The 16862-nt window shown below is 41.3% G+C and overlaps 1 protein-coding gene across 3 annotated transcripts in view; it reads right to left on the bottom strand.

Annotated features, from left to right (window-relative positions):
- baiap2l1b (BAR/IMD domain containing adaptor protein 2 like 1b) overlaps positions 1 to 12353 on the bottom strand; it is a 104923-nt gene extending 92570 nt beyond the window's left edge. For 2 of the 3 annotated variants that reach the window (XM_034189589.1, XM_034189588.1), the window contains exon 1: positions 12012 to 12353. In XM_034189589.1, the coding sequence (XP_034045480.1) occupies positions 12012 to 12062 (51 nt within the window). In that variant the 5' untranslated portion in view covers positions 12063 to 12353. Of the gene's footprint in view, positions 1 to 12001 lie in introns of all 3 variants that reach the window. The other variant, XM_034189590.1, reaches the window with a different exon arrangement.
- Positions 12354 to 16862: the final 4509 nt, after the last annotated feature.

Below are 16862 nucleotides of genomic sequence, written 5' to 3' on the forward strand. Positions count from 1 at the left end.
ACTCAGTGAACCTTGGTCCGTACCTTTAGCAGTCCCGCAGAAGATACAGATGTACGTACCTGTAGCCACTTCATTAACTTTTACACGCTTGCACGGCCAAGCACCTCCTTACATCTCTGACCTGCTACAGATGCACACTCCGATCTGCAGTCTGAGATTAGCAGGCCAGATGTTAAGCCCTGGTCCCACCAAATAATAAGCCACGTAGCATGTTTTTTTTGTTTTTGGTACGAGTCCAGTTTGTCAACAATCATGGGAGCATAGTGGCTCCGAGAGGCTCTTAGAGGCAGAATATTTGGCTAACAAGGCTCATCTCTGAGCGTGGCACTAATTTCAAGAAGTTCAAAATTTAGCAACAACAGCGTGGGGCACTTTGTGTACGAGGTACTACGTGGATTTTTGTTGCGAGGACGAGGCTGTTAAAAGCCCATTACCCGAGCATCTGGTGGCTATGAGGACAGGACAGCCTGTTTTGGACAGCCTATTTTGGCTCAGCCCTCTTGCGCACTATAGTCCCACCTGCTTTGTGTGCCAGACGCTGTATATAAAATAATTATTTTGTAGCGGATTGATCAGTTTCTGTCAGAGCTTGGATGTTGAAAACACCTGTAATTGCTTCTGGAATGACAAAGGACGTTTCATTTAGAGCTTTTTTCCCGTCTCGCTCGTTGAGGTGGAGAACATATTTAGAACAGCTTTAAAGGTAATTATTTGTAATGCTTTAATAGCTTTGTAAAATTCCTTCTTAATAAACAGCTGTAAAAGTATGTTTATGATAGATTTAACATCTTGTTATAACGGATCAGATGAAGTGCACTCTGTGCGTGCCGACGCAATGACTCGCACTCAAGACGAGCATTTACAGAGAATGCAAGCTCGATTTTGCAGTCAATAACTGACAAACACAAAGTTACAAGTTGTATCACGGTGTCAAAATGAGTGTACACCGCGGAAGAAATATAGCCAGCAAGAAAAAGTGCAGAGGTTACAGCTGGTCTGGCTATGGATGCCTTTTGTGTTTTTTTTTTTTTGGGGGGGGGGAATGATCCACACATTTTCAGGTGTATATAATTAAAGCAGCCATCTCATTGTGGTGTCTTTTTTTTTTTGGTCACAGAGAGCTTGGTGAACAGGCAGACCTGCTGCATTTAATGACAGGTGAACTGCAGCCTGGTGCACGGCTGTGCACACCGGGCTGCATTTAATGACAGGTGAACTGCAGCCTGGTGCACGGCTGCGCACACCGGCCACACTGTACAGGAGTGTCTTTTTTTGGACTGCATTTAAAAATGTGACATCTTGAATGGATGCTGTGAATTGAAAACCCACACTTTAAAGGGACCAAGTGTGGGAGGGCTGGAGGAATGGACCAAACCCATGCCTAAACGTGCACCAATGTCACGTTAGATGGCGCTAACATGGATCATATGCAGCTTGACGTGGATCATATGCGGTGACATGAGCCTTTCGAGGCTGGACAGGGCTCAAATGACAGGTCAACCTTGGCTCACTAGAGGCTGATACGTGGCACATGTGAGGCACACAGAGGCACCTTAGTAGCGGATACATCAGGGTTGTCACCAGCATTATAACAGCGTAACGGTCCGTGACGCTGTTAAAATAAAAAATTACACTGCAGTTGGGCCATTATGTTGTTTTTGAGGGTGTGTAATGGGAAATTAATAATTTCTCTGTGTTGGCTGTGGAGCCACTGGTTCTGATGTAGAAGCAGCGCGTTCACAATTTATTCATCAACCTGTATCAAAGCCTTTTTTGCTCATTAAAGTCTCTAAACGGGACTCTTTCTGCGAGAATCATCCACTGCTTCACACAGACAGTTTTTATTCGTTCGTCATTAACATGTCTTTTTTGTGGGCCAGCCAACAACGCCTATCTCTGCTGTGGACTGGAACCTTAATATTTTGTCGCTTCTCTGTGTGTGTTGTGAGATTTGCTCTGCAGCTCTCTGCCGAGTAAAGGTGGAAAGACGGATCATTCTGCAATCAATAACTTCAAAGCGAATCGCCGTTTTAAATCAAATGACACCTCTTTCAAAATGTTGCAAAACAAACAAACTACAACTGACCAAAACTGTTTTTCCCCCAAATGAGTCATCCTCCGTTCTGTCTGGGAGAACTTATGACGGTGTCAGTCTCAGCACTCCAGGCTGACCACAGCCGTGCTGCAGTGCTCCAGGCGGGAGTATTGTAGGGGAGACTGGGGCCAAAGTAACATTTTACATTTATAGTCCTCTGAAACACTATTCCCTGCATTTTGAGGGCTAAATTTTGTTAAGTAAAGCCATAGTTTGTTTTTTTTTTATCTTTGTTACAGCCTTACTTTAAAGCCAAAAGAAAGAGGCATCAGACCAAAACATGGAAGAGTGTAGAAATGTGCGTCACTGCACAGGAGCTAATGTATACACAGCAGTTTAGTATAGAAAATCCTTACAAATGTTTTTTTTTTTTTACTTCAAGATTCATTTGTGATTACTTTACATTTTGAAGTTTAAAAAATGCCACAGAAGGCCCTTTATAAGCCCATAAAGCAAACGCTTCAGCGGGGTCGAAGCCTAAGCAGTCCCCGAACCCCCTTAAGGTGATTTTTCCATCCCATTACGCTGAGATTTTGTAATGAAAGACGTGCGGAGGATTTCGCGCGTCAGCACGAAGCAGCTCAGGACGCGCAGCAAAAAAAAAAAAAACACCTCCGTGTTGGAAACCATTCAGAAGATTCAGACGGCTTTCGATGGCTTTCAGTCGAGTGAGTATCCAAGAAATTGTGTAACAGCTTGTGTAATAAAAATGTTATTGTGCTGTTTTGCACCTGTCTTAAAGTAACCCTGAGAATGTATTTGTTATTTAATTTTGTTTTAGCACTCTGGGGTCAGTCTGAACTGGGAGCGAAGAGCTGGATGTACTTGTTACACTGATAGCACGACTTTGTTTTCGTAACCACTAACGACTGGGAGTGAAGCATGCTGGGATCATTCTGAACTGGGAGTGAAGAACTGCTTTTATTATATCTTTGAAATAACTTTCAGATGCCTGTTGATTAAAGAAATTATGTGCGCCAGGGAGGTTGAGTTGGCCACTCACCCTCCCTTCGCGGACACACTAGAAAAGAGGGAGTAGAACCATGCTTCAACAGAGTCTGCTGCGGGTTAATGTACGAACGCCCAGCCGGTTGACAGGCGCACTCTGCTGAAGGTGTTGGCTCTCCACCTTAAAGGCGTCACGGTAAGAGAAAAATGCGCTGCAACCACTTGTGTTTGATGTAACTGCTTTTGTGGGGAATAAATATACGCCTTTTTATTCTAGCAAAATGCAGTCTGTGTGATCATTTCTGTGTGCCGATCTGACCGAACCTTGTGTTTCAAAACACAGCTGGACATGCCACAACATGTCCTGTGAGACTTCCAAGACAGAGGTGTTTTTTTGCTGCGCGTCCTGAGCTGCTTCGTGCCGACGCGCGAAATCCTCCGCACGTCTTTCATTACAAAATCTCCTGTAACAGTGGAATGTGCCGCAAAAGTGCTTCTGTGGTTTCTGTGGTAGTCACATGATGTCCCGGATCAACACAGCGTTCAGTTTAGAAATGATCTGGTCGATCCAGCCTGTCGAGTGGCCGCTCGGCGCGCGCGCGCCCTCCGCTGCTGTGGGCCGTCTTTAAAAAGGTTTTAACAGTCCATAATCCGCGTGACGCCGACAGAATCTTCACCGATATCCAACTGAATCTATCGAATGGTTTCCAACTGCCTGTCTCTAACAGTTTCTGAAAAAAATTTCATGGAGCAAAGCGGCAGTCTCTCAGCAAGTTCTCAGACAAAAGAAATCCGACGGGAGGGGTGGACCAGTGCTCACTCAAAGCCTGCCCACAGGCGAATTACGCAACCGACAGGCGTGAAAAAACTCACGCATGCGCACAAAGGTTCAAGCTTGGCTGATGTAATCACACTTGATTCAAATCCATATAGTTTTTGAAAAAAATAAAAAGGTATGATACTTTTTGGACAGACCTCGTATTTGAATCAAGCCTGCTTGCGTGAGCCAACCTTGAACCTTTGTGCGCATGCTTGAATTTTTTCACGCCTGTTGATTGCGTCCTTTGCTGGCAAGCAGCATTTGTGTGAGGTGGTGTGTAGTGCGCTTTCATTGCAAGGAAAATGACGGAACGACTGGAGCAGCGCTGCTGCATCTAATTTTGCCAGAAACTGGGCGACAGCCAGGTGGAAACCATTCGGAAGATTCAGACGGCTTTCAGTGGCTTTTCAGTCATGTGACTATCTGAGAAATTGCGGAAGAGGTGGGCATCATTTTTCGGAGTCCAGCATGTCCTGTGAGGCTTCAACACGAAGGCGCTTTTGCTCCGCTGTCAACAGCGGATAGTCACACGACGGTCGCGCATCACCATAGCATTCACTTTGGCAATGAGCTGGTCATTTCGGCATGTTGATGGCCGCCCGGAGCGTGGCTCGCTCTCCACCGTTGTGTGGCATCTTTAAACTGGTTGTACCACTTCTTAATCTGTGTGACGCCCAGAGCATTGTCACCGAAAGCCGTCTGAATCTTCCGAATGGTTTCCACCTGGCTGTCGCTCAGTTTCTGGCAAAATTTGATGCAGTGCTGTTCCACTCGTTCCGTCATTTTCCTTGCAATAAAATCCGCCGAGCGCACTACACACAACCTCACACAAACGCTGCTTGCCAGCAACTGACGCAATCAACAGGCGTGAAAAAATTCACACATGCGCATGAAGGTTCAAGGTTGGCTCACGCAAGCAGGCTTGATTCAAATACATCAGGTTTTTTGGGGAAAAAAAAAAAAAGGTCCAATACTTTTCTAACAGACCTCATACATTCTCTGTATTTTACTTGTTTGCTTTGTGAAGCACTTTGTGATGTCTTATCTGTGAAAGGTGCTATAGAAATAAAATTTACTTACTAAAACAATACATAAAAACAGTGGATTCAGAGGGAATGACAAAACTGTGATTAAGCTATTCTTATTGTAACAAACATAATCTATAGGGCAGCATGATTAAAGCATAAAAGTATGATTATTTATATTTAAATCATTAGATGAATGGCAAAACTGATAGTTTGCTAATCTGTTAAACTGGTAATAATTTGTAAAAAAAACAAACCCTATATTATGATTTGTTGCCGTTTCTCGAATTAATGTTTCTATTCATTAATTAATTTTCTGCCACTTATCCAGATCTGGGTCACATTAGCAGTAGACCAAGCAGCTCATCCCACACTTCCCTATTTTCGGCCAAGTCCTCTAGCGCTTCCTTGGGGATTCGGAGGGGTTCCCAAGCCAGCTGGGTAATATGATTCCTCCAGGATGTTGCAAGTCTTCCCTGGGGCCTGCTCGCAATTGGATGTGCCTGGAAGACCTCCCTAGGAAGACGACCAGGGGGCATCCTCACCAGGTACCCGAACCACCTCAGTTGGCTCATTTTGGTGCAAAGAAACAGTGGCTATACCCCCTCCTGGTTATTCAAGCTTCTCACACTGTCCCGGAGTGCAAGCACAGATAGCAGATGGAGGGATCTCATTTCCACCGCTTACGTCTGCGACTTTATTCTTTTGGTCAGCAGCCAAATTCATGACCATGGGCGAGGGTAGGAGCATAAATCTAATGGTAAATTGAGAGTTTTGTCTTCTGGCTCAGCTCTTTCTTCACATGATGGCCTGGTACAGTGTCTGCAGAAGATCAGACAAAGCTCCAATCCCTTTATCGATTTCACGCTCCAAATTACCCCCACTCATGAACAAGACCGCGAGACACTTCAACTCCTCCACTTGGGGCAATAACTCTCCAACTGCCCCAGATGGGAATACCCACTCTTTCCCAAGGGAGGACCATGGTCTCAGGTTTGGTGGTGCTGATTCTGAGTCAGTTCACATGTCAAACCTTTCCAGTGCACATCAGAGGTGAGAGGTCACAGTCTGATGAAGCCATCAGGCACACATCATTTGCAAAGAGCAGAAATGTAATTTTGAAGTTAAAAAAATTAGACACCTCCTCAAATGTAAACTTTATTTATTCTCTGTCTCTTTTTTTAGTACAGGATTTAAACTGTTCAGTGACAAAGAAAATCAGATTAAATGTCTTCAGCATGATTTTTATGACGCGCCTCTTAATGCACACAGTTCTACATTGTGATTTATGTAAGAGCAAACTGTGTGTGCTTGTACGCAATTTTGTTTTTGTTTATGTTTTTATGGTAGCGTTTTGGTGTAAGCCAATTTCCACCTTGTGCTGTAAATGCACTAAGTATAGAATCTGCCCACAGTCGGATTTCAATAACGGAAACATCTCACAAGTTACAATTGCTGTTTTATCTCAGAACACACAAAATATGTAACATTATACATTATATTTGATACACTGTAAAATGTGGCTTTATTCCTCATAAACATGCAGTATTCAAAGAGCTTTGATAGCTGCTGAGGAACCAGCTGTATAATCTTACCACACAAACTAAATTATTAAACCTGGAGTCTTCTTCCTGCACTTCATCACACCAAGGTTCTGTGTGGGTTCCCCCAGCACAAATACTGAGAATACCAGCTTTAAAAAAAAAAAAAAAAAAAAAAAAAAGCCTAAAAAATATTTATAGGAAAACACGTTTCGCCTCTTTTCTTGTAGCGCTCAACTTCACCCCCCCACCTGCAGACCAGGTTACACAGTGTGATGATATTTTAACACATATAGTTTCTGTATGTGATGAGGATGACTGTGACCACATAATTTAATGATTACTGAGCTGGCAGACAAATAAATAAAGCAATTTTCTTGATATTCCAGTTTAAAACACTTGTTCTGCAAAAATATCAAATACAGTAAAACTTGCATATAATGGATTCAGGTGGACCAGCGAATTTTGTCCGTTATAATCTATTTCTTAATGATTGATGTAAATGAAGTTCAAGACATAGTCGGTGACTTTGAAATGTTCATATTCTTGCAGTCGGGTTAGTCGACTAGTCACGATTACGTCGACTATCAAAATTGTCAGCGACTAATTAATAATAAATTTAATAATCAACGTCATAGTTTATTTTTTATGCTTTGTTTTTGTCTCAAAATTGCTGCTGTATCTTCTGCTTCCTTTCTGTCCTTGATGCGCATGCGCAGTAGTGGTAATCCAGGTTGCCTGTGATGTCACCAGAAAAGTTATGCCCACACAATAGCTCAAAAGTTTGGGAGCATTTTAACCAAATTAAAGACAAAAATGTGCAAAGCAAAATCTTCAAGGTAGAACTTGCTTTCTATGGCAATACAATGGCTATGCAGGAGCATCTGAGAAGGAAACACGTTGTGGGTGATTCTGACAAAGAGGGACAGCCGTCTTGGTAAGCTAATTGGCTAGCTAGCCATTAACATTAGTGTCTATAGTGAGTTATATACTTCTATTGATAGCTGTAAACGTTAACATTAACAATGACAATTTCATCGGCCTTACTCGACGAGTGTTGGCGAGTAGATTGCACAATGTTCACCATTTCATGTTTGTTGCATTTATGCATGAAAGATTTTTTTTGAACATTTCAAAATTCTCTTTGCGCAACTGCACATGCCAGCGCCCCTCTCACGTTCAATCTACACCCTTTAACGATGAGTTTACTCTCCTGCACAACACAGTGCATGCATCAAAGTTGTGCAAGTGTCAGAGGGTCTTTAGCACGTGTTTGCTGTAATGTTATAACAGCGATGTCATGTTTGAACAGCAAATTTGATAACGTTAATGTTTTATAATGCTACGTTACAGTGCTAAAAATATGTTCCTCTTCAATGGACGACTTTGTTACCAAGCCAACAACAGCACACATCGGCAAGCAAATAACAGCTGCATGCTGGTGTGATAAGCCACAAATTACGTATGATCCGATTAGTCGACTATTCACAAATAAATAAAATGGTAAATGGACTGCAGTTATATAGTGCTTTTCATCTGCATCAGCGCTTAACAAATAATGTCTCACATTCACCCGATGTGAGGGTGCTGCCATACAAGGCGCTCACTACACACCAGGCGCAACTAGATTAGGTGACTAGTCGATTATCAAAATAATCGTTTGTGGCAGCCCTACTCTGCACACGTGCAACTGGCCGCTCGGTGAAAACACACTCGAGTGTAGCTATGCTTTTCATCTGAAATCAGCTGGTTTTGTATTGTGTCTGGCTCATTTTGTAGGACAGCTGAAGGTCTAGAACTGTCTAGAACAGGGGTGAGCAACTTGTTCCAGAAAGGGTCAAGAGGGTGCAGGTTTTCTTTGCAGTCACTGACTCCACCAGGTGATTTCACTGATTAACTGATTCCATCTGCTCAAAGTGATATTAATCGGTGAAATCACCTGGTGGAGTCAGTGGCTCCAAAGAAAACCTGCACCCTCTTGGCCCTTTCTGGAACAAGTTGCCCAACCCTGGTCTAGAATGATAAGAATTATTTACCAAGTTGGGGTTGGAGTCATCAATAAAGTCAATTCAATGGACAATGGTTCATTTCACGGCTTTGAAAAGTGACCAAATTATATGTATTTGTACCGAGTTCTACAATCACTGACTGAAAAGCAACCACCAGAAGGCACTGCTGGATGAACGACTTTTAGAATAGCCATCTCCTGACTTGCCTAAAGAAAACTGGTGATAAAACTGATCACTTGTACTAAAAATAATCCTTATATTTCTTTTGACAAATTACTTACGATCTCTGAAAATGGAGGAACACAATTCTGTGTAAAACTGTAATTCCTAAGCAGTTGTGATATTTTTGTTCAATAGAGGCATAAAAGTTCAGAAACCTGAACAATACTTCCAGTTCTGGATCATGGCCTTATACATAATTCCTACATGGTGTAGGTCAAATCACGAAATATTTCACATTTGCATACTGTTCGGAACATGCATGAAAAGTCCAGAATGTTTAAAAGTACTTTTGGATCTGGAATTCTGATATGGTATGGGTCTAATTCCACCTATGGATGGGAACACAGGTGTGTGTTCTGTGCAATATGCAAACTGGGACAAACTAGATTTTTCGTTTGTCTCTTAACTGTAAGGAAGTGGATATTTTGCCGGATACGACAAATACGCACCTAGCGCTATTTGACTGGATCTCCTCGCTGATTGGCTAGTTCAAATGACGTCATCACAGACTTTATTTCAACATGGCGGCACCCTCGGCATTGAGTGTTGGTGCTAATTTTTCATCCTTTAATGCCGTTTTGGGTGCCATAAAGTCGTTTTAATCAGAACAGAAAGTCACCTACTGGCGGAGGGATTCTCAGACGCTAAAAGCAGCTCAAAAACATGGTATAGCCCTGCCCGAAATTATTTACACAGGCCGTTGTGGGTGCCATAAAGTTGTTTTAATCGGAACAGAAAATCACCTATTGCTGAGGGATTTTTGGATGCTAAAAGCAGCTCAAAAACGTGGTATTGCTGTGCCCGAAATTATTTCCACGGCTGTTTTGGGTGCCATAAAGTCGTTTGAATTGGAACAGAAAATCACCTACTGGTAGAGGGATTCTATGACGTTTTGGGTGTCATCGCTAAAAGCAGCTCAAAAACGTGGCAGAGCCGTGCCCGAAATCATTTCTTCTTACTTATAAGGTTTTGAATAATCAGGTCCCATCTTATCTTAGGGACCTCGTAGTACCATATCACCCCAATAGAGCGCTTCGCTCTCAGACTGCAGGCTTACTTGTAGTTCCTAGGGTTTGTAAGAGTAGAATGGGAGGCAGAGCCTTCAGCTTTCAGGCTCCTCTCCTGTGGAACCAGCTCCCAATTCAGATCAGGGAGACAGACACCCTCTCTACTTTTAAGATTAGGCTTAAAACTTTCCTTTTTGCTAAAGCTTATAGTTAGGGCTGGATCAGGTGACCCTGAACCATCCCTTAGTTATGCTGCTATAGACGTAGACTGCTGGGGGGTTCCCATGATGCACTGTTTCTTTCTCTTTTTGCTCTGTATGCACCACTCTGCATTTAATCATTAGTGATCGATCTCTGCTCCCCTCCACAGCATATCTTTTTCCTGGTTCTCTCCCTCAGCCCCAACCAGTCCCAGCAGAAGACTGCCCCTCCCTGAGCCTGGTTCTGCTGGAGGTTTCTTCCTGTTAAAAGGGAGTTTTTCCTTCCCACTGTAGCCAAGTGCTTGCTCACAGGGGGTCGTTTTGACCGTTGGGGTTTTACATCATTATTGTATGGCCTTGCCTTACAATGTAGAGCGCCTTGGGGCAGCTGTTTGTTGTGATTTGGCGCTATATAAAAAAAAAAATTGATTGATTGAATTGATTTCCACCGGTGCTTTTCGCCATGCGGTGGAAATAATTTTGGGCCTGGTGGAAATAATTTTTGCAGTCTTGGTAATTTTCTGTGTAGGGCAGGAATAAAAAACAACTTATTTTTTTATTTGGCCTTAAGTGGCCTCATTTTGTGTAGTTAACATGATAAAACATTCAGAATGCCATCGTAAACAGAAATCTTAGATTTGTGATTTCCAAAACCTGCAAATTCAACACAGAATAAAAATACAGAAGTTCACGTCGGCATGCGTGTGTATCCTGTTTTTTCTCTGTCAGTGTCATGTCTGCAAAACCTTTGATCAGTCCACCCCTGAAAATAGTGAAAGGTAAAATATGCCAATTTTCAATAATGAAAATCACCAATATTGAGCTACTATCATGAATGTGAAATAAGGAGATCTTAAACTCCAATCGCCTTTAAGTTCCCGCCTGACCGCGGCCGTTCAGTTTCGTCCGTCGTGAATAAATTTAGACAGCTGGCAAAACAGCGCAACCCGTCATTTTGCTGATGCCGCGTACGGCGAAAATTTTGTCCAGTTCTTGCTGAGTGCGCTGTCACGTTGAAATAACCTCTGCAATGACGTCATTTCTACTAGCCAATCAGCGTGGAGATCCGGTCAAATAGCGCTAGGTGCATGTTTGCCGTATCCGGCAAAATAACCACTGCCTAATTGCAATTCCTAATCTAACTGCATTTCTGGAAGGGAGTTGTGTTCCAGCTATGGGTTGGTGCGGAGACACGTCACTTCCGGCGAAGTGGCGAATCCGAAGGCGAGAATTCGTACTTTCGCGACTGGCCGCCAGATGAAAACAAGCTCGGGCTGCATTGATTATCTACTGAAATTAGCTGGTTTTGTTTTGTCTCTAACTTGCTTCTAACAGCCAGCTGATAGCTATCACTGCCTGGAACAATGAGATTTATTTACCAAGCTGAGCTGAAATGAACTATTGTACATTAAACTGACTTTATTGACGAGTCTGACCCCTTTGAAAGGTGACCAAATTAATTGTATTTGTATTGCGTTCAGCGATGTTTTCATCGGCCAAGAAAGAGTACGGGTGCTCGGGTAAAGTCTGCTGCCACCCACTGGGAAGAGATGCTAAACTTCTGCTTTCAGACTATGGTTTTGCCCAGAGAAGTCACCATCAAGTCACTCTCAAGTCATGAATCAGCAAGTCCCAAGTCAAGTCTCAAGTCACAATGACCACCAACTGTTTGCAAGCTGACTTGAGACTTGACAGTGACTTTGTCCCACCTCTGGTTTTGCGTACTTTCAGAAGTAATATGGTCCAACTCCAATTATGGATTATAGCTGATTTGCATATTGTGTGCGCAGTGAGTGTTATTCTAGTTTTAAAAAGCATTTACGTTCATTTCAAACAATTTAAAGCAAATAGCAACAGTTTCTGAACTGGTCTTAAAATGAAGAAGTAGCTTATAATGAATTTTGACAAACTGGAATTTTTTTTTTTTTTTTTTGGACAAAAACGGTGTATTTGAGCTCCTGAACAAAAGTAAAGCTCGTTTTTAAAAAGAAAAAAAAAAAACAATTTTATGTTTAAAATGACTGACAATAATCGCCATATTATATCCTATAATCAAAGTAAAATCTGCAGACTTTAACGAGTGTCCCCTGAAACTGGACTGTTCGTGTGTCCTGTCCTCGTGCCGTGGACGCACCTGTACCCACCTTGTACGTGCTTTCAGTGAGCTTGTTCACCTCCTCCACGCTCCTCGACATTTTTAGATCCCGTCCAACAAAGGATAATGAGAGAGAGAAAAAAAAATAAATACTAACAAAAAACGCCCACGGTCCCAAAGCAGCGGAGAAGTGTCCAAAACTACGAAGTCCTGAAAGTCCTCATAGCAAAGCGCGAGACGCTCACACACAAAAAAAGAAAAAAAAATGTTAAACGGTAATAAAGATTTTTTTTTTTAAATAACGAACACAGAGTCCGTATGTCTATGAGAAAATGTTTTAATAAGGACCAAAAACGAGCTGTCAAACTTGTTGGGGGAGAAAGACTCCGAGAAAGGAGGAATTCGAAAAAAAATTAGACAGGTGTCAAGTGCAATATAATAACAAACAAATATCCCGTTTTATACCTTCAAAATAAACCTCTGATTATTTTATTGTTTTGGAAATCAAACAAAACTTTCAAACTGGAAAGGGCCACAAAAAAAAAACAAAAAAAAAAACCAACTTGGAGTTCCCTTCGTTGACCACAATATGTTCCTCTGTCATGAAACATTAAAGAAAAGCATGAACTACTTTTCATTTTTCAGATGTAAATAGTTGACTATTATAGTCCAAAAAAGCAACAAAAAATTTCAACTTTAATAAAGTTTTTAATCACATGCAGTTTGTGAGGTGATTAGTAAATTGTTTCACGGGTCCAATGTATGCATTTATTTTGAAAGTATTCTTAAGGTATTATTCAGGGTATTTTTTTCCGTTGCTTGATTCACAATACAAATAGAAAAGGTGGGCAGTAAAACACCGGAGGAAACTGGCGCCCCCTGGAGACCACAGTGGAGAGCACCTTGTGTATATCTTTAAACCTGTAGCGTTTATATTTGGAATGTGGCAAATCCGAATTTCTGTCATTTGGCAAGGAACTGAGGGGTAAACATCGAAATATCTTCCTCCATGTATTATTATTTCCAAGTAAAGTACATGACAAGAAGGAAAAATCACTGTGAAATAAAAATTTGCTGTGGGGTAAAAAGTTGAAATAGAAGTATTGACTAATAATGACACACGAATCCGATCCACATTATACAGTAAATGATGGAACAGAAACAACAATAGCAATAATTAGTGCAGCATATTACTGAAACAATCCTTCACATGGTTATGCAAACATCAGATTTGGCATGAATGTTCTTCATAAATCAGTGTTTGCGAAGGAACTGCTGGCCACTTGAAAATCCAATATGACGGCCAGGTAGGGGTCAATGAAGAATTGCACAGGGGTCAAAATTTAAAAATGCTCCAATCATATTGAAAGCTATACCACATTATGTGCCTGATCACAAAGATTCCAAAAAGGTATAGTTTGGGCTATCTATGACTGAATGTTATGGAGTTATGGGGTAAAAACAGCAAGAATGGTAAGAAAGGTCAGTTTCAGTTTGCACGGGAGTCAAAAGTTAAATTTGCACCAATTTTGGTAAGAAGTGGTGCAAATTATTGGATTCTATGACATGTGATGCATGTTACCCTGTAATGTGACAACTAAGCATGACACATGGTGCAAAGTATTCCTTTTTAAACCCCTATTAACTCAACCAATAATTTGCATCACATTTGACAAAAATTGGAGGAACTTTAACTTTTCTCCCCTACACAAACTGAACGTGACCTTTCTTACCATTCTTGCCCCATAACTCCATAACATTCAGTCATAGATAATCCAAACGATACCTTGTTGGAATCTTTGTGATCAAGCACATAATGTCAATCAATCAATCAATTTTATTTATATAGCGCCAAATCACAACAAACAGTTGCCCCAAGGAGCTTTATATTGTAAGGCAAGGCCATACAATAATTACGTAAAAACCTCAATGGTCAAAACGACCCCCTGTGAGCAAGCACTTGGCGACAGTGGGAAGGAAAAACTCCCTTTTAACAGGAAGAAACCTCCAGCAGAACTAGGCTCAGGGAGGGGCAGTCTTCTGCTGGGACTGGTTGGGGCTGAGGGAGAGAACCAGGAAAAAGACATGCTGTGGAGGGGAGCAGAGATCAATCACTAATGATTAAATGCACAGTGGTGCATACAGAGCAAAAAGAGAAAGAAACACTCAGTGCATCATGGGAACCCCCCAGCAGTCTACGTCTATAGCAGCATAACTAAGGGATGGTTCAGGGTCACCTGATCCAGCCCTAACTATAAGCTTTAGCAAAAAGGAAAGTTTTAAGCCTAATCTTAAAAGTAGAGAGAGTGTCTGTCTCCCTGATCCGAATTGGGAGCTGGTTCCACAGGAGAGGAGCCTGAAAGCTGAAGGCTCTGCCTCCCATTCTACTCTTACAAACCCTAGGAACTACAAGTAAGCCTGCAGTCTGAGAGCGAAGCGCTCTATTGGGGTGATATGGTACTATGAGGTCCCTAAGATAAGAAGGGACCTGATTATTCAAAACCTTATAAGTAAGAAGAAGAATTTTAAATTCTATTCTAGAATTAACAGGAAGCCAATGAAGAGAGGCCAATATGGGTGAGATATGCTCTCTCCTTCTAGTCCCCGTCAGTACTCTAGCTGCAGCATTTTGAATTAACTGAAGGCTTTTCAGGGAACTTTTAGGACAACCTGATAATAATGAATTACAATAGTCCAGCCTAGAGGAAATAAATGCATGAATTAGTTTTTCAGCATCACTCTGAGACAAGACCTTTCTAATTTTAGAGATATTGCGTAAATGCAAAAAAGCAGTCTTACATATTTGTTTAATATGCGCTTTGAATGACATATCCTGATCAAAAATGACTCCAAGATTTCTCACAGTATTACTAGAGGTCAGGGTAATGCCATCCAGAGTAAGGATCTGGTTAGACACCATGTTTCTAAGATTTGTGGGGCCAAGTACAATAACTTCAGTTTTATCTGAGTTTAAAAGCAGGAAATTAGAGGTCATCCATGTCCTTATGTCTGTAAGACAATCCTGCAGTTTAGCTAATTGGTGTGTGTCCTCTGGCTTCATGGATAGATAAAGCTGGGTATCATCTGTGTAACAATGAAAATTTAAGCAATGCCGTCTAATAATACTGCCTAAGGGAAGCATGTATAAAGTGAATAAAATTGGTCCTAGCACAGAACCTTGTGGAACTCAATAATTAACCTTAGTCTGTGAAGAAGATTCCCCATTTACATGAACAAATTGTAATCTATTAGATAAATATGATTCAAACCACCGCAGCGCAGTGCCTTTAATACCTATGGCATGCTCTAATCTCTGTAATAAAATTTTATGGTCAACAGTATCAAAAAAAGCACTGAGGTCTAACAGAACAAGCACAGAGATGAGTCCACTGTCTGAGGCCATAAGAAGATCATTTGTAACCTTCACTAATGCTGTTTCTGTACTATGATGAATTCTAAAACCTGACTGAAACTCTTCAAATAGACCATTCCTCTGCAGATGATCAGTTAGCTGTTTTACAACTACCCTTTCAAGAATTTTTGAGAGAAAAGGAAGGTTGGAGATTGGCCTATAATTAGCTAAGATAGCTGGGTCAAGTGATGGCTTTTTAAGTAATGGTTTAATTACTGCCACCTTAAAAGCCTGTGGTACATAGCCAACTAATAAAGATAGATTGATCATATTTAAGATCGAAGCATTAAATAATGGTAGGGCTTCCTTGAGCAGCCTGGTAGGAATGGGGTCTAATAGACATGTTGATGGTTTGGATGAAGTAACTAATGAAAATAACTCAGACAGAACAATCTGAGAGAAAGAGTCTAACCAAATACCGGCATCACTGAAAGCAGCCAAAGATAACGATACGTCTTTGGGATGGTTATGAGTAATTTTTTCTCTAATAGTTAAAATTTTATTAGCAAAGAAAGTCATGAAGTCATTACTAGTTAAAGTTAAAGGAATACTCGGCTCAATAGAGCTCTGACTCTTTGTCAGCCTGGCTATAGTGCTGAAAAGAAACCTGGGGTTGTTCTTATTTTCTTCAATTAGTGATGAGTAGTAAGATGTCCTAGCTTTACGGAGGGCTTTTTTTATAGAGCAACAGACTCTTTTTCCAGGCTAAGTGAAGATCTTCTAAATTAGTGAGACGCCATTTCCTCTCCAACTTACGGGTTATCTGCTTTAAGCTGCGAGTTTGTGAGTTATACCACGGAGTCAGGCACTTCTGATTTAAAGCTCTCTTTTTCAGAGGAGCTACAGCATCCAAAGTTGTCTTCAATGAGGATGTAAAACTATTGACGAGATACTCCATCTCACTTACAGAGTTTAGGTAGCTACTCTGCACTGTGAAGTTGTCTTCAATGAGGATGTAAAACTATTGACGAGATACTCCATCTCACTTACAGAGTTTAGGTAGCTACTCTGCACTGTGTTGGTATATGGCATTAGAGAACATAAAGAAGGAAACATATCCTTAAACCTAGTTACAGCGTTTTCTGAAAGACTTCTAGTGTAATGAAACTTATTCCCCACTGCTGGGTAGTCCATCAGAGTAAATGTAAATGTTATTAAGAAATGATCAGACAGAAGGGAGTTTTCAGGGAATACTGTTAAGTCTTCAATTTCCATACCATAAGTCAGAACAAGATCTAAGATATGATTAAAGTGGTGGGTGGACTCATTTACATTTTGAGCAAAGCCAATTGAGTCTAATAATAGATTAAATGCAGTGTTGAGGCTGTCATTCTCAGCATCTGTGTGGATGTTAAAATCGCCCACTATAATTATCTTATCTGAGCTAAGCACTAAGTCAGACAAAAGTTCTGAAAATTCACAGAGAAACTCACAGTAACGACCAGGAGGACGATAGATAACAACAAATAAAACTGGTTTTTGGGACTT

The sequence above is a fragment of the Thalassophryne amazonica genome, chromosome 16, assembly GCF_902500255.1.
Source record: "Thalassophryne amazonica chromosome 16, fThaAma1.1, whole genome shotgun sequence".
Classification (NCBI taxonomy): Eukaryota; Metazoa; Chordata; class Actinopteri; order Batrachoidiformes; family Batrachoididae; genus Thalassophryne; species Thalassophryne amazonica.